The following is a 17,721-nucleotide window of genomic DNA, read 5'->3' on the forward strand; positions in this document are numbered from 1 at the left end:
TTAATTAGTAGCAAAAATAGGTACTACAGTGCACATCACATAAATTAATAGTGAAATTGTCCATATAAATTGGGAAACTAAGTACCTTCTTGGATAATTTGTCAATGATTTTGAAGTCTTTTCCTTCTGTATAATTTTTAACTTTTCAACTATCCTTCTTTCTCTGTTCTGAATGTCCAGTAAAAGCACCAATTTTGACAAAATATTAAAGACTCTAAAAATGATGTTTGGTATTGACGTATTCACAGTATGGTATCCTCTTTTTTTGGTTAAATCTACAACTCACTATGTATTTGAAATAGTAGAAAGAACTGAAGAAACATAAAATAATTTAAAGTTTGAATTTAAAAATATGTAAGAAAAGGAATTTAAATTGGTAGAGAATATCGCAACTACATACAAAAAAAAAATCTCTTACAAACTATTTTTTTTATTAGAACTAGTTTCTCCCTTAAATTGAAATTAATTTATTTCATGAGTCAATTCATGAGTTAATTTTATAGAATATTTTATATAACTGTTTTAAATTTTATTTTGTATAACAATTAATTTTAACTAATGTAATTTTAAATGTCATTTTAGTTTATTTTGGTTGATTATTTTGTTAACTAATGTAATACCTTTCGAAAATAAACAAAAGATGAATATCATTGAAACTTATGGCTGTTCGCCAAAATGTAACGAGATATGCTGATGTTTGTTATAGATTAAAAAAAAATGAGTTTTACATACAATAAATTTAATTGTTTTTAAATTTAAAAACAAAGATGTGTATTTTTAACTATGCTCAAAATAACTATTTCTAATTTTAATAATTTTTATTAGTTTGAAAGCTAAAACAGATGTATCTAAAACTTCTAAAAAGAAGGAAGTATTTTTACGTGAAAAATTGTGACAAAAAGGCCCATAGAACCCACTTGTATCTATTTTTCATGAAAAAAAAGGGACTTCCTTAAAAAAGTTTAATGCTTGCATATGGTTTTGGAATAAAACAGATTTTCTTATTATTTTAGTAAGTTTTTGAAGTAAACTAAGAAAATAATCCTTGTAATTGTAAGTGAAAAATCACATTTGTGTAAAAACAAAGTCTTTGAAAAGAGGGGTAAATCATGCTCACTTGCATTAGGGAAGTTAGTGATGCAAACAAGGGGATTGGGATTGTCACGACGATCTAAATAAGGAAAGAAAGTAGGAAATCCAGAATCTATGAACTACAATCTAGCAGTTGTCCCAAACTAAGAAAAAGAAGAACTAGGTCTCTAATGTGGCTTCTGCATTGTGATTTTCCCGTTAAAAACAACAGTAGAAATCAGTAACGGTCGAGTGATGGACGAGAGCCCCGGGTTGGACGGTAATATGGAGTAGGTCTACCCCTATAACTCCTTCCTTCTTCTCGACCACCTACTCCACCTCCATACCTATCAGCACCGCCTCGTGGACCACTGTATCGGTCATACCCTCTTTCCTTCCCATAACCATTTTGTGGGTAATGATCTGACCCACTGCCATATCGATCGCTAGCAAATCGATCTCCACTGCTTGGATACCTGCACAATTTTCTTTTCATAAACATAGTGACAGATGCATAGTATAGGACCACTTTTCTATTAACGGCAGACCAGATAAGAGAGCAGAACGAGTCTGTAATTATTTGCCATAATCGAAGAAAAACCAAAATATTTATTCTGCAACCACCACAAACCATGTGTATACCTGTCACTGCTATAGCGATCACGGCTGCCATATTTGTTGTAGTCACGGTTGTCAATACGATCCCTATCTCCATAGCGTCCTCCATCATAACGGTCGTCCACATATCGATCCCGCTCACCACCAAGGCGATCCCCATGTCCACCACCAGCAGCTCCAAACCTAGGATGTGAAGAAAATGAACTACCACCTCGACCACGACCACCTCCACCTCCTGCCAAAGGACAATCTCGGGCCCAGTGTCCTGGACGCCCACATTTGAAGCAGTCATCTTGTCCTACTCTATCTGCAGAACCATAGCTTCCCCTACCACCTGATGAGTAGCTGCCTCTGTAACCTTGGTCTACATCATCACCCCCCATCTTAGGCTGCGCCTTGTTGACAGAGATGATGCGATCACCAATTTCCCGTCCATGCATTTCCTTGATTGCATCCTCCATTCCCCTACGGTCTGAAAATGTGATAAACCCAAATCCACGAGGACGGCCTGTATCCCTTTCCATCATGATCTACAAGAAGCATCACTTGAGAACCTCATGCTAAGTACTAATTCACACTTAATGCTAACAATAATCGGAACAGACAATATCAATGCTTGTTTTTATGCAATGACCACTGCATAGCCATTGTCTCGCATATAGATATTGAGAACAACATACAGAACACGTCTAATAGGAAGGGATATTCAGCTAAACCAGTACAAGTAAATAAGACTTGCCAAGTTACTGTCGGTAGTAGAAGAAAGTGCAGCAATATAAAACTACTCCACCATTAAAATTAAACTAATTTGAAAAACAGTATAGTAGAACCACATCATACCAAAAATATTAAGATAGAAAGGAAAAAACAGAGAGATAGAAAAGTAAAAGGCAGGTCAAAGTAGCTCATATGTAGCAAAAAGAATAAAAATTGCACCATGCCCATCATACAGTAAATTCTCCACCCATCAAAAGGCAAACAAAGAGGCCCTCCTTCCAAACTGCTTAGCAAAATTGGATGCCTAAAAGAAACATTTGTAGAAAATGATTGTTTGTTAACAATAAAAAAAAAAGTACGAAGTTTTTGTAAGATTTCAATCACAATGTTGATCAACCAATTTCTAATGAACACTCAAGAGTGTCATCCATTAATGTTGGCTGACATTTTTTTTTTTAAATTGTGTTTCAGCCAACACCCCATCTCTGAAAAAAATCTCAGACGTTTTATAGGGGTGATCTAAATTCAACAAGGCTTATAAACCATTCCCTAAAATAACACCTCCCTTACCATCCAACCTAATATTGATGAAAACACAAGAACACAATTACAGCACAATCTATGATAGTCGGTAATATCATTCGTACATGACATAATACAAAATATTTGAAATAGACAAAGCTTAAACAAAGTGTTGTACATAATAATAACATATAACGAAACATACAAGTAAGAAGGGTGCGTTGCTTGTTGATTTTAGTACTTAATTAACTAGATGCAAACAGCACTAAATTAAAAAGAAAAACTTATAACCAGACAACTTACTTCTCCGTTACAATGATAAAGCTTTGATATAGCTAAGCCTTTCAGAAGAATCCCAAGCCCATATTTGACAACAAACATCTCTTACAACAAACACTTCCATATTCTGAGATAGAATTTCACCATGTTCCATACTGGTTCATGACTTCATGATAGACCTTTAACAATTTAATCCCTCAAACATATTCTTTTCATCTCACTTATTTGAAAAAAAAAGCACTGTATTATATGATACTATTATTTTCTGACCCAGAAGAACTAACATTACAACAAAATGTACCCACAAATGAGTGGTATATCATCAAATCCAACTGTAGCTTTCACTTCAGCAGTAAACAGATTTTCTCACAACTTCATTTCTACGATGAGTTTCACATTTGATATCTCTTCAAAACAAAAATACTCAGCTAGCAAATATTTTTCCATAATTCTGAAAGACAAAATGCAGGACACAGGCATTCCTTTTGAAGATCATGCTTTCACTTTTTTTGAAAGAATTCAGCTACCTCCTGTAATTTATTCGCCTCACCACATGCAAGAAATCAATCTTATGCAGCAACAAAAATACTCAGCGACATGGAGATGAATGCATAATATTCACTATACTGCGATTAAATGCCTATCATTCTAGGTAATTCTGCTGCCCCTTAACTGACTATCCAAGACACCAGCATTTTAGCAGAAACCATTCCCATGCAGATGAGGATTCTTTATCTAAGAGTACACTGACAAAAGCAGAACCATTCAAACCAAAGAAAACATCTCCAACCAATGAACTCTACCCAAGTAAGGAAGTAATGACTAAATTGAAGATATTCATTCATTTGACCTTCGATACAGTATCTCAAAAAAAGGAGGAGCCCATCTCTGAGCTACAACTGTGAATGATGTCAATGCTTCGGATTGAAAATTGAGCTCGGCAGCACCAAAGTACTCACAAGAACCGTACTGATGCAGAACTTGTTGGTGTTGTAGAGTCAAACTCACTCGGTTTGGATATTTATAAGTATATATATTTGTTAGAAGGGCGATGACATCAGCCAAACACAAAACAATGTCCAAACACCAGAGCTTTACATTGCTATGAGAAACTAACGAAAACTGCCAAAGGTGCAGCAACATTGGACTGGTCAACTGAAGCAAGCACATACAAATTCTTGAACTCAGTTTAACTGGTCTACTGAGCACCACATAATCACAGCTCTTTGAAACGGTTCTATCTATACTTCGAATGGAACAATATATTAGTTAGTGGGTAAATTCATTTCCATTAAAAACAGAGTACATTACTCTCTTCCCCAGGAACTGCATGTATGTGAATCTTTCCACATTTCAGGACCCCTAGAAATGCCACCTTGACCATACCAAATGCATTGTCAGTTCATAAGATGGCACATCTGTTGCCCATGGCTCTACAACTAAAGAAACAGGTATAAGCAGTGTTCATAACATATCAATATATCAGGGGACAAAAATTTGAAAAAGCATAATGTGAGATAGCAGTCTTTAATGCCTGTTTCTAGTTTCCTATAATTATCTTGAACAACCATTGATCAAGAGCCAGAAGCAAAAGAAGGAATGCCCAGCACTGGTAACAATTGCCAACACAAGATAGATTTGCAACTAGAAAAGGAAGGAAGCCACTGTACAGATGCGACGTGATTTTTGTGTGAACTTTGGATTTGGACAGAAAAAATTCTTTACCCGAAAGAATTAAATGTAACTCAACCAAACAAGTGTCACAAACTTCTTTTCATTAATCATGCAACAAGGTATAGATCTGTGAGCCGCAGAAAAACAAGTATGTAAACAAAAAATAGCATATTCCAACGTGCATGTTATGGTATTAACTTTGTCAAACTGTCACTTGCCAGCCCAATTATAAACCAAAACACCCATTCCAAATTACAATGATTTTACTAACAAATCATAGCAAAGACACGAAATCTCTCTGCCGAATAGCAGACAGCTCAGACTGTTATTTGATCAACAACCTTCCTTGAACCAGATTCCACTTTCCAAACCACACTAATCTCCGGCTCAAGCTCTACTGTTACCACAAACTATCATTTAACACAAAATTGAAAACGAGCTTCAGCCATGAAGAAATCATTCCGGTAAACCATCTTTTGAAAAATCCATCCACGGCATCTCAAAGATCACAAGATACAAAACAAGCGTTTCCAGAAAGACAAAAAAAATGAAAAGGAAAAATTAGTACAGAATCCCATCATAAAACTTCAACCCGAAAGCACAATAAAAAAAAGGATTCCTACGCAATAACTCAGCCAAAACAAGACCTTACAATCGCCCCTATCCTTAACTAGAGACCAAAACGGCACTGAACAGGTTCACTTCAAGAATCATAATAGTCTCATGAAAAATTATCAGTACTGCTGTTTCATAATAATATGCACATTTAGATTCAATTAAAACGTCATTTATTTTATTAAAAAACAAACTCCTTCCACTCTAATTTCGAAAACTGCATACCTAACATCATTTAAACGAGAAGAAACAAGTTCCCCTGTTCATAGTAATGAAATAGCTTAATTTAAAATATGGAACATTTATCTGGGAAATCGAAAGCGAAGGGGGGTACCTGGCATTCGAGAATTTTGCCGTAACGAGCAAAGGCATGCTCGAGTTGACGCTCCGTGACGTCCCAAGATAAACCACCCACAAATATTCGATTATCTTCCTTCGCAGCCATCACTCACTCCAAATCTCGCTAAATCCTGAACCGAACAAAATCAAATGCCGACAGTTTAAAAATCAATTGAAAAAAAAAAAAGCAGGTTAACCAAATCTTCTGCAAGTAGAAGTTTGAGATACTTACACAAGAGTAACCGATGAATTGAAGAAGAAGAAAAAAACGGAGAGAATTTCAGTGTGTTGAAGGAAACCCTCGAAGTTGAACTCCACGATAACGCTCTCACGTACGAGGGCGAAATAAAACTCTTTTATTTTGAGTGTTAAGGCCGTGTTTGTTTAAAGGTGTATCTCACGTTTGGAGAAATACTTTAACTTTAAAGGATTATATACGCTTTGAAATCAAATGTTTGTGAAAACATTTTTTAGAATTCAAATGATAAAATGCAAATTTATAAAAATATTTATTTATAATTTAATATTTTCTGAATATCTTTTAAAATCCATATAATAAGATGAAAAAGGAGAAGATTGGAATACATATATCATAATTTCATAAAAGATTTAATATTCATTCATTCGGTCGACACGGATAACAAAATATCTATTTTGCAAATATGCATTTATTTACATTATTCGAAATATTTTAATTCCAACAAAAATTAGATTGATGAGAAAATCATATTAAACGACGTTAATATAATATCATATGATTTCATTTTTAAATTATGGTTTTAAACACACGTATTCGAATATCCACTACCTTAGATATATTGAGCATAGGTGAATAAGTAAAATCCACTTAATTAAATGTATTTTTTATTGAATATTGCATTGAAATTATGTTATGAAAAACATTTTTTAATCTATATGAGAGTCTCTAGTTAGTTGCTTTAGTGTTTCTTTTGTTTTTTTCTCAACAATGTTTCAATTTCTTTTTTACTTTTTTATATGAATGTAGTACAATAATGATCTCTCTTATCCAGAGATGTAATGATAATGTTTTCTTAGTATGCGGCATATCAAGTACTTAACATTCAACTGGGTGAAAACAATCCTAAATCTGTAATTAGATTCTTTTTGTCCTATTTCGATAAATATTTAATTTTAATAAAAAAAATACCCAACTAAAATCAGTATTACTCATAAAATACTAATTATACTATTCCAAGTATTCAAGGCTAGCAATGACACTAAATAATGCTAAGAATATAAGGTAACCTTTTAACTAGGAGCGTGAAAGTGAAGTTATATTTGCATATTTCAGTATTCTTATCTCTAGCTACACACATTTACAACTTTAAATTGAAAGTACATTGGAGGAGTAAAATCATGAAACATTATATTACATTTAATATATATTGATTTTTTTTTTCCAATACATACACTTTGGTACAAGAAGGGGCAGCTTGACGGAGGATCAAACTCCCGGTATTAATGTCACATCCCAACTGAGCTACAAGCTCTTTGGATATGAATAAATTATTTACACCACGTACATGACTGTACATGTTACATACATCATACATGTAACAACCACAGAAGTGAAATATGTTAGAATTGGGAAAAAAGAATTGAATTATTCAGGTAAAAGAGGAAGCCTGGTGACACTGGTGCCATTGCCTGTGCCACCAGTAGACGCTGAGGTAGGACTTGTTTTCTTGCGGGCAACAGAAGTAGTAGATTTAGAGGGTTTTTTTGTATTTAGCCTCAAGGGAAGAATCTGCAACCTGGGGTTCTGTTCTGTACCTGACTTTTCAGCAGCCAACTGGTAACTTTGCACAAGTTCAAGCTGCAGGGCAATAATTTCAGAACGTCTAGGAAGAAGTTCCACAGCCTCTCCACCAGGAATCACAATGTACTCTATTGCAAGCCGGACCTCCTGCCAGAAAAAAAAGTAAAAGAATTTAAAAAATGACAACATGAAAGAGGTTTATATGTAAAATACTGTAGGCTTTCTCTTCTGTGAATGAATGTAATGGATTGGGGAAATGGCCTTCTAAGCATGAAGTCAGGCACCAATAGAGAAACAAGTAACACAAATGAGCAAGCAAAGATGGTCCCTAGGAAGGGATCTATTCCCATTTAAATAAACTAATTCAATTGCTGAATGCATCATCTTCCAGAAACCAGGATCAGAAAGCAAGACCATAGTAGACAGTACAGGTTTTAATTCGAAAACAGAAAATGTAACATCAAGTGAACTATCAGATACTAATCAAACAATTGTAAAGGGTGTGTCTGTACCTCCAGGGCATCAATCTCTTCCAGAGATGGTTTTCGTTTCGGCTCATCATCCTCAATTTCAATATCCAAGCAGTCATTTAATGGCTTATTTACTGAACGGTCAAAGGATTCTAGCCCAAGGATCATTCGTACTGCCTTGACCATTTGTGCCATGGTGTTGGACTGAAAGAAACAAAAGTTTGTTACAAGACATAAGGAGATTCACACTGAAGAATAGCTAAAGAAGCAGCAATAGGTCACCTTGATAACAAATACTGGTACGTGATGGAACTTCGCTACGCCACGGATCCATGGGTTCTGTCGTAACTCAGAACCGGATGCTAGAATTGCATCAGCAGTTCCAATGTCATCAGTCACATCTATTACATCTTCAAGCCCCATTACCTTTGATACTTGTAATAGATCAGCTTCAAGAATCTAAATTCATTCAACGAGAAAGACATTGTCCATTCAAATTGTGATAAAGTTTCCAGTCATTCAAAACCTTAACAAGCGCATGCAACCCCAGACAATTTACCTTATAAGTATAAACTTGCATCGGTGAACTCCTCTTCATCACAGGTCCACGAGTACTCCATTTTGTGGACCAAGTACGTGCATGGTCTTTATTATCCTTACCAGATTCACCGTCAGAACTTGTGATGTTATTGTTAGTAAAATCAGATGCTCCGCTAAGATTTTCTTCAGGCACTGGAGCATAGTTTTCCAAATCCTTGGCATAATCATCCCATTGACGGACTTCAAACAATGGAGGTTTTCCTGTAATAAAAGAGATTTTCTAATTACACTTCAATTTAATCAACTCTGCAAATATTGTATCAATTAGATATGATTGAGATACTTCATTACAGAAGGTGAGGAATACCTGCCAAAATGGCATCCACAGTTGCATCTAATCTATGATGAACACGGCATTCTGTTTTAGATATCATCTCAACAGCACATGAAAACGTAGGTGGTCCTTTCCTTTCAAGAATTGTCTTCTGCACTTTCCTTTTCCTGGCTTCCTCATCCCCAAGGGTTACGCTCTATTCAAATAAATCTTCAATAAATGTTATAAATGTGGGAAAGCACTACACATATTCCATTTGCACATGGCTCTGAAATTTTAAGATCAATTAACTCTTTGAAAGATGAAGCTGGCCAGAAAGCAGGAATGTATTTAATTCATCATTATTCATATAAATCACAAAAGTGAAAAGAAAATGAAAAGTGCAACTTTGCACCTCAATGCCGCCAACAAGAATCTGTAAGTAAGGATTTTTTATTATGTTTTCGATGGTCATTCCATGTGCGGTTCCAACCAATTGAACTCCTCTTTGAGCAATGGTACTGGCTGCCAATGCTTCAAGCTCTGTTCCAATTTCATCAATTATAATGGTTTCAGGCATGTGATTTTCAACTGCTTCAATCATAACCTGCATAAAATACATATAAATGGTGTCACGGAAGATCATTCATGATTAGATCTCTTCCAATAAAGCAATAAAGCAAGACAAAAATGAATGAGATCTGTACTGACATTATGCTGCATATTCACGTTTGGAACTTGCATCCGCCTGGCTCTGCCTATTCCTGCATGAGGAACATCTCCATCCCCTCCAATTTCATTAGATGTATCCACTATTACAACACGCTTCCTGAACTCATCTGCCAGCATCCTAGCAGTCTCTCTGCGCACAAAAATAACTTTCTAATTTTAGATCCTTAACATGTCAAGGAAAACTAGTTACTTGTTAGTAAGATGCTAATTTTTGTCAATCACTTTAAATATATTACTCAACCAAATTGAGTCCATCTTAAGCATGACTTTTCAAAGTGAATATCACACAAACAATGATTGACCAAATGGCAATGTATATTTACAAGTGAGATGAATAATAATTATTAAGTGAACTTTAAGTCTAACTCAGCCTCATAAAACCGAGTTATAAGGTGAGATTTACATTCACTTATATACTATAAAATTCACTTATACACTACAAAATGTCTTAATGTGTCTTAATAGTATCTCCAACCATAATAAACTGAGTAAGAGCAGCTAATGTGTAAAGATACATAAAAAGTGTACCTGATTAAAGTTGTTTTACCGACTCCAGGAGGTCCAATGACCAAGATAGAACCTCCATCCTCAACTAAATCACGTATGATTCCAGCACTTCCACTCACAGCTCGACCCACTCGACAAGTAAGCCCAATGATTTGCATTTTCCGATTCCGAATCGCACTTATCCGATGCAACGACCTATCAATACCCGACCGGTTGTCATCAGAAAACTCACCAACCTAAACAACCCATCGCAATTACACATCAGTCACCACAACCAAGACAAGTAAGTAACCAACACCACAAAAACAACAACAAATTGTTATTTCTTCGAAACATTACCTTGGAAATGGCGTGGCGCAAATCTTCCTGGTCGATGGGTTGTTCGGAGATGACCCAATCGCCGGAGGGGAACCTGGCGAGAGGTTTTCTCCCCAAATCCATGACGACCTCTATGAGGCCTCCAATTTCGCGGTGGCGGTAGAGCTCCCTTCGCATCTTCAGAGGTAGAAGTTCGAGGAAGAGGCTGAGGTCCTCCGGGCGCGAGGTGGACGGGGAGGAGCCGTAGAAGCGGTCGGAGGAGGGGCGACGAATCTCCGGCGAAGCCGTACATCGGAGACGGGTTGGTCGTCGACGGAGGGAGGATATGAAGTGGGCGTTTGGGAGGTATGCGAGGGCTGAGGTTGGCACGTGAGGGTGGTAGTGGAGATCTATGAGGAGCACGTGCGAATTGAGCGCCCTCATTCTTTTTTTCTCCTTATTAATGTTATTATTATTGTTATGTGTTGTGTTGAATGTGCAAAGAGTGGTTATGTTACGAATGAGAAGAGAGAAAGGAGAATAAAAATAGAAGATTCTATGGTATCTTCTTTTCTGTGGAGTTTGTGTGAGATTTTATTTTACACAGTGTTCTGTTGAGAGACGTTAACGGTTTTTGGTCAGATGCTGCTCACCACACATTGCACAAACCATAGCATTGTTTGCCTTCACGCACCTTCAACCAAACCAACCACGGACTTTTCTTTTTCTTATTTTCGCCTTCTTCAATAATCACCAACTCAAATATTAAGACAAAATAAGTACTCATAATTTTCTTGTTGTTTGAGGATGTTTTCTCTCTTTTTTTTATTTGATTATTGAATTTACTTCTATACGTATATATTATAATCTAAAAAAGAGTTGAAGTGGTTAAATTATAATATTATGTTTTGGTGATGTGACGCTCAAAATCTATAAAAATCGTTAAGCTGGTGGTGTATGGGGGTGCTCATGATTACGATTACGTAGGTAGGGTTGCTTTGGATTTTAATATTCCTTACGCCAAGAAATGGCATTCCCTCCACTCAACAAATCATTTACACCAATTTTCCATCCCTGAGTTTTATCTTTTGTATATTAAAAACTTAATACAATATTAATATAAATAATATTTTAACCTTATAACAAAAAATGTATATAAATGCATATAAAGTATGGACACAATATCCCGCAGTCAGGAAATCTACACCCTTTCTTAATAGGAATCTGAATATCTTGCAACCAATCTCATTTCCTTTCCTCCATAGCAATTATGTTTATCTTTTGCTGAAATTATATTAAAACACATGTATACTCTCTCTAATTTTAAAATTAGCATTCAACTCCTTTATTCTTTTAAAAAAATTCATCAAAAAGATAAAATATCAAAATTAAAGGATTTAAAAAAAATAACTTGGCATGATAAAATAAGGGAGAAAATGTTACTATTAAAACATAAACATTATTTATTAAAAAATTGAAAAAAGGTTTATATTTCTTTTAAAAAAAAGAGTGTGAATGTTATTTTAATAAAATATAAGAGGGAAGAATGTTTATTTTAACCATTCTTTTGAAGTTATAAGAATAAAATAGCAACATGTTTAAACTACACCTACCGTTGTTCTAGTCAAAGTATTCATAGAAGAAGGAATCATAGTTTACTAGTTCAACTATGATTGAATCAATAATTGTAAAATATTTATTTAATATTATATATTATTTAATAAACCAAAAATAGTATACAAAAAACAAGCCATCTAAATTCTAAATATCTTACTCTACAAGATAACAAAATAATCAAACAATAATAATACATGCCCAAGTCACAATGTTTATTTTTAAAATGTTCAAAAAATAATAATTCTCTACCAGTTTTATCTAAATTTATTTAATCTTGTAGTACGTCTATAACGTTGGTGACCTAACCAATTACCGATTCAACAAGTCAAATTGAGCAATTCGTTTTTTTTTTTCATTTATCTATAAATTGAAAAATGTCAATCTTGAATACATATTTGTGTACACTTTCACATGGAGAAACACACCTTTACAAAGCTTAATTCTGTCGCAAACAAGAAAATATTGCTTCTGGTCCAACATTGGTTGGGTGGCATGACCAACTGGAACAAAAAAGTCACTTTTAATGAACACGAATATTTTTGTACGAACATTTTTTTAAACGTAGGAGGCTGGAGATCATGGTAGATCACACTGTCTGAAACTTCATGAACAGCAAAATTTTAATGTTGGGGTGGGGCGGTTAACTGGAATTTTAAACTTGTTCTAGTTGAAATTATCAGGGTGAAGTATGACTTGAACAATGGTATATGAAACTTTAGGAAAGAACAATGCTAAACTAAAGATTAGCCTTGTGGGAGACAAAATTAACATGCGATATCAAGTTACAGCAGTTGGGAGGGTTCTGCCCATTTTTTATGTGAATATGCCTTTGAAAGGAAAGATTATTGTACATATCTAGTGTACTCAAATTGAGAACCAGTTTCACTTTGACCAATTGCTCCAGTGACGGAAAAGCTTTTTTATCCCCTCTACACAATCAAGGACAAAAAGATCACCCCAGGAGCATTAATTCAACAGTGTCAACATCATACACAAACAAGCAAGCTTCCTTTCCCTCCCCTACCCCCAAACCACCCCCCTCCCAACAAAAATTCAAAAAACTAGTCTTTTATATTACTCCTCAAGCATTGTAAATTTGCACATGAATTAAATACAATGAGAGAATAAGTGAAGGCACGTGCTTATCTAAAAAGAACAATCCACTCAAGTTGACTTTATATGTTGAATTTGGCTCTGGTTCTACAGTGGTAACTTTATTTTGAACTGGGTCAAAAGAATGAAATCTACGACCCAGGGAGGATTAGACACGAAGCTGAGCTCTTTCGGCAACCAATTCCAATCATTATAACAAACATGTTTTCAATCGTGTCTAGTAAAATGCACAAAGAATAATCACTAACCAATAGCACAGCCCTTCATGATTCCACAGGAGAAAGGAGTGATTGAATTCCAAAAACAATAAAAAGAATTCCACCGGAGAGTGCAACCTGCAAAGTATTGAGTACAACATTAAGATGACATACACGCACTCAGCTTACCGCTATATACCATAGTTGGACACTAAATCCCAAAAAGTGTTCTATTATACTGTATCATTTTTGTTCAGGTGTTGCACTTGCATCCTCTCCATTATTCCATCACCTTTTCCATTTATTCTTATATTCTCTTTGTTCATTACTCTCATTGTTTCTTGGTAGTCTGAAACTGATTTTGAATTATTTAAACTTGATGCATGAGGACGTTTTAAGATACAAAATATTGAATTTAAAATAAGTTCACAAAAGAAAAACAGATGGACAACGAGCAGTGAAAATAAAAAGGATTAGAAATTGTTACAATTTTTTCAGATATCCGAGAAGCTAAGCTCTTCCCTCCAACAACAGCAGCAGAGGTGCACAACGCTTGTCCCCTGTGAAAAAGCAATTAATAATTACACTCCGATCATCCAAAATTCCAGGACCTTAAGATTGTGTCATATCGTAGATAACATATTTATGCCTCCTGACACACTACACATTTGCAAGGTAAGTAAACATGTATGCAGAATTACAGCAACAAATCATTGATATAACATGTGCACAACGCTTGTCCACTGTGAAAAAGCAATTAACAATTATACTCTCACGTCTAAAATTGCAGGACCTTAAGATTGTAACATATCCTAGATTACATATTTATGCCTCCTAACAAACACTACGCATTTGCAAGGTAAGTAAACATGTATGCAGAATTACAGCAACAAATCATTGAAATAACATGTGCCATCATGGACGACCCAAGGAAAAGTAGTCAAAGACTCGAGGAAATAAGCTGACTCCCAGATGAAGACAATAAAAACCAAAACTTACAGAATCCCCCCGAGAACCACACCAAATGGATTCTCATCTGCAGCCAAACCTATGGTAGCCAGCTGAAAAAGAAAAAAAAAACTATGCTTAATGAAGTGATCAAGCAGTCTCCATTCTCCAATAAAGGAGCTAATTTAGTATGCTCACCTGGCTCTTGTCACCCCATTCACCAATAAAGGTAATAGAGAATGCCTGCAGAATAGAGATGATAAAGGAGATCAAATTTAACCTAGTTCAGTGTTAAACTGCACAATGTATAAAGATACTACGATTAATAGTCTATTACCCAGTTCAGTTTTCAACCACATACTGTATACAGGTACCACCATTAATAGTTTATTACCTGTAGAAGGATAGGAGAGAAAAACTGAGATAAGAATGACCGTTGCTGCTTTTTCGCGTCATCGTCAACCTGGGAAATGAGACATGGTATATACAATATTAGAACAACAAATATATAGCATTTGAGATTTCTGTTTTATTTTAATATCATAATCAACTAGACACTGGAAATAAGTTGCATAAATTCTCGTTGAGTCCTTAAATCAGGAGTCATCCAATTTCAAATTTTGCTTTTGAAGATTTGCCTAAAAGATGTTATGTGCCTTACCTCATCTCATATTGAACATTTATAAAGAATCTTATTTAAAATCGAGTTATTAAGAGCCTCTTTCTTTGATTATGTAGTAATAGTTGCAATTTCAAACTTCCAAGTATCTATTAACCACTTGATAATCATAAGAGTTATAAAGTAAACAAAATATATTCTATTAAATAAATATAGAGCAGGTGTAGGGGCTGCTTACTCAGGTTTATGAATGCAGTTTGTAACCTCCTATGAGCTCTTTTTTATCTTATTTTCGTGAAGTTGTAAGAATAAGTTCTTTTTAGCTTGTATCAGTAAGATTCACTGTCAAACTTATGAATATGCTCTCTATTAAACAATATCCTATTGCATAAGTGTTTAACAGTGTTGTTTACCCAAATGGGCCCATTTTATGTCATATGATGCATGCCTTAAAATAAAAAAGTATGAGATGAGGACTGAGAAAAAAATAAGGCAATGCAAATTTAATAAAACAGATATTATCTTACCTTGCTACTATTTTTCGTAGCTCCACCATTAGCCTTCCAATCTTGATCCTAATATCAGTACAAGGGTGCTATCAAGAAGACAATAAAAAATCAACCTAAAATAAGAAATAAAAAATAGAGGTAAAAATATTAACCAATTTAGCTTCAACTTCAGCCAAATCTTCAGCATCCCTGTCCATCAAATGAAATCATTAAGCACAAGTCCAAGATTCAAGCTTATTTTCAATAGAAAAGGGTGAGCAAGTTGATGTGATGGATAAATAATACTCACCCTTGTTCAAATAATGCTTCTTTCAAGGACCAAAGCCCAAACGCCAAGAATAGCAATGTAGTAATGTGATGAGTCCAAGTACGGGAAATCTGCAGAATTATAATAAGATCACTAAAGGCAGAAATCAAGGAAAAAGAGTAATTTAGCCAAACATGAGTTAGATAACACCTCTCTAACGCATATGTGCAAAGATCTATTCTCAATACATACAACCTATTAATCAATGGACTGATACCATGGCACCTCTTAAGAAATCTATAAGAATAAAAAAAATAGTGATGAGAATTGTAATGCGAGACCAGAAACAAAGAATACTCACCAGATTAGGAGCAGCCCAGCCAACAAGAGCAGACAGAATGGTCATCACCTAGAATTTTCAAATTAACAAGGAATCGTGAAACTCAAAAAGGAGGAAGAATAAACGACCTATATCATACAATAGACAAATTATCTAACCTTCAAAAGAGAATATACAGTGCAGTAAAAAATAAAGGAGAAAGGAGGAAAGAAACTTACAATCAAAGCTGATAAGCAACCTGACAAAACTAGACGTCGAGGGTGCCGCATAGCCAGTATCTTGAATAAGCATCATAATAAGAAACAGTCAGAGTCCTAATTTCTACTCGGAAGACTACAAAAACGAATATAAACGCCCTTCCCTCTCTGTGTGAAACTATGCAACGAGATAACAAATAAATAACACTAATCATTTCTTCAAACTCACTCCACAAAACATGTCTCCCACGTGAGTTTGCTAGTAACAGAGCAGTCAAAAATGTTTTACTTCAAAATTCAATTAACAGCGGAAACAACTGAATACATATTCCCATATTCACAACAAAATAAATTAAGTTCAAACACATGTGCAGTACCTTGGCCAATTTTCAAACCCACACACAACAACAGAACTATTCTAAAAAACGATAATAATAACAACAACAAACAAAAAATATTATATGTCAGTTGGTTTCAGTGCAGAACACCATTCCAATCGCGAAGACACGCTGGCCCACATAAACCAACCAATTAATCCGGTGCAGCCGATAACACGATCTACAACCGAAACGGAAAAATGCAGAACAGTGATAAAAAAAACACTCGGAAAATAGTAGAAACGAACCGCAGCAGCAAAAAACGTTTTGTCGCCGATCTCCGAGAGAATAGTCATGGCCAAGGACTTTGTGAAACCCTAACGAAAAATAACAAACAATAGGATTAATGTTGATGAAATCGAAAATCGAGAGACGGAATACAGTATAAGAATAGAAGGGAAAGCACCTGAACGATTGAGCTCATGTTGGCTGATCGAAGAAGAAGGAGTTGGAGAGAGAGATTGAAGAGTGTGTTTGGTTGTGTTCGTTGAAGTGAAAGTCGCCAGAGGCAGAAGGAAGAAGGTAGAAGGAAGGAGACAAAAAGCTCAGAGTGACATGTGCGCGTGTGAGTGCGTTTCTTTTAAAAAATTATTTTTGTGCAAAGCATGGGATTCAATTCTCTTCTCAGAATCTGGATTAAAATAAAAGATGCTTCTCTTTCTACATTTTTTTTTTTATTTCTACAGATTGCGTCTAATGTAAGTTTCGATTGTGTTCAAAAGATGCTTTTTACTTCAATATTATAATAATTTTAAAAAGATTTTGAAGGTTTTGTTTCAAAAATAAAAAACGGGTCATTTTTTAAAATAAATATATAAATTATTTTAGTCTTAAAATCAATAATTCGTATATAATTATAAAAAAAAAACTTGATTTTGCGGTGAGCAATAAATCGCTATAATAAAGAATAATAAATGCACTCATTAACTAATTTTCAGTGTCACGTGCTTTCAACGAGCCATTTTAACCACTTACATTAATAATTTGTTTTTTTTTTTCTTTTGTGATTTGTTTTTAGAACAAATAGATCAATGAATATGTTATTTGTGTTGATACCAAGAAGTGAAGATTGAAGAACGATGA

The 17,721-nt window shown here is 34.8% G+C and overlaps 3 protein-coding genes across 7 annotated transcripts; all 3 read right to left on the minus strand.

Moving 5' to 3' along the window:
* Positions 1–1,089: 1,089 nt before the first annotated feature.
* On the minus strand, positions 1,090–6,241 carry ATRZ-1C (RNA-binding (RRM/RBD/RNP motifs) family protein with retrovirus zinc finger-like domain-containing protein). 4 transcript variants are annotated; one of them, XM_090304751.1, is made up of 5 exons: positions 6,068–6,223; positions 5,831–5,966; positions 3,232–4,582; positions 1,714–2,219; positions 1,090–1,547 (listed from the first exon to the last, which is right to left on the minus strand). In XM_090304751.1, the coding sequence occupies exons 3-5, from the start codon at positions 3,307–3,309 to the stop codon at positions 1,310–1,312; spliced, it is 822 nt and encodes a 273-aa protein (XP_090160877.1). In that variant the 5' UTR covers positions 3,310–4,582; positions 5,831–5,966; positions 6,068–6,223; the 3' UTR covers positions 1,090–1,309. The 4 variants fall into 4 exon arrangements, with proteins under 4 accessions (XP_090160877.1, XP_090160878.1, XP_068490129.2 ...); XM_090304752.1 differs by having other exon boundaries at positions 3,232–4,646; positions 6,068–6,198; XM_068634028.2 differs by having other exon boundaries at positions 3,232–5,379; positions 6,068–6,156.
* A 955-nt stretch (positions 6,242–7,196) lies between these two features.
* On the minus strand, positions 7,197–11,572 carry SPD1 (P-loop containing nucleoside triphosphate hydrolases superfamily protein). The gene is made up of 9 exons (XM_068635078.2): positions 10,517–11,572; positions 10,199–10,413; positions 9,650–9,800; positions 9,354–9,545; positions 8,993–9,155; positions 8,645–8,886; positions 8,368–8,544; positions 8,128–8,289; positions 7,197–7,762 (listed from the first exon to the last, which is right to left on the minus strand). The coding sequence occupies exons 1-9, from the start codon at positions 10,916–10,918 to the stop codon at positions 7,460–7,462; spliced, it is 2,007 nt and encodes a 668-aa protein (XP_068491179.2). The 5' UTR covers positions 10,919–11,572; the 3' UTR covers positions 7,197–7,459.
* Positions 11,573–12,421: 849 nt separating this feature from the next.
* LOC137828476 (GDT1-like protein 4) lies at positions 12,422–17,302 on the minus strand. 2 transcript variants are annotated; one of them, XM_068635080.2, is made up of 13 exons: positions 17,045–17,302; positions 16,887–16,955; positions 16,283–16,342; positions 16,086–16,133; positions 15,767–15,855; positions 15,630–15,666; positions 15,496–15,543; positions 14,744–14,812; positions 14,548–14,592; positions 14,401–14,462; positions 13,889–13,961; positions 13,453–13,539; positions 12,422–12,591 (listed from the first exon to the last, which is right to left on the minus strand). In XM_068635080.2, exons 1-12 carry the CDS (start codon positions 17,060–17,062, stop codon positions 13,468–13,470), a joined length of 690 nt encoding a protein of 229 aa, XP_068491181.2. In that variant the 5' UTR covers positions 17,063–17,302; the 3' UTR covers positions 12,422–12,591; positions 13,453–13,467. The 2 variants fall into 2 exon arrangements, with proteins under 2 accessions (XP_068491181.2, XP_068491180.2); XM_068635079.2 differs by lacking the exon at positions 12,422–12,591 and adding an exon at positions 12,806–13,020.
* Positions 17,303–17,721: the final 419 nt, after the last annotated feature.

Source organism: Phaseolus vulgaris, chromosome 7, assembly GCF_051622355.1.
Source record: "Phaseolus vulgaris cultivar YP4 chromosome 7, ASM5162235v1, whole genome shotgun sequence".
Taxonomy (NCBI): Eukaryota; Viridiplantae; Streptophyta; class Magnoliopsida; order Fabales; family Fabaceae; genus Phaseolus; species Phaseolus vulgaris.

Bases quoted from the DNA above. Each gene is read 5' to 3' on its own strand.
- ATRZ-1C (XM_068634027.2), bottom strand. From the start codon at position 5,941: ATGGCTGCGAAGGAAGATAATCGAATATTTGTGGGTGGTTTATCTTGG. The intron at 2,220-5,830 runs GTACCCCCCTTC...TGCTTCTTGTAG, and splicing joins GCAAAATTCTCGAATGCCAG to ATCATGATGGAAAGGGATAC. The intron at 1,548-1,713 runs GTATACACATGG...AAAATTGTGCAG, and splicing joins GATCGCTATAGCAGTGACAG to GTATCCAAGCAGTGGAGATC.
- SPD1 (XM_068635078.2), bottom strand. From the start codon at position 10,918: ATGAGGGCGCTCAATTCGCACGTGCTCCTCATAGATCTCCACTACCAC. The intron at 9,546-9,649 runs GTCAGTACAGAT...TATTTTATGCAG, and splicing joins ACGTGAATATGCAGCATAAT to GTTATGATTGAAGCAGTTGA. The intron at 8,545-8,644 runs GTAAATTGTCTG...GAATGAATTTAG, and splicing joins TGCAAGTTTATACTTATAAG to ATTCTTGAAGCTGATCTATT.
- LOC137828476 (XM_068635080.2), bottom strand. The intron at 15,544-15,629 runs GTTAATATTTTT...TACTGATATTAG, and splicing joins CTGAAGTTGAAGCTAAATTG to GATCAAGATTGGAAGGCTAA. The intron at 14,813-15,495 runs GTAAGATAATAT...CTCATTTCCCAG, and splicing joins CTACGAAAAATAGTAGCAAG to GTTGACGATGACGCGAAAAA.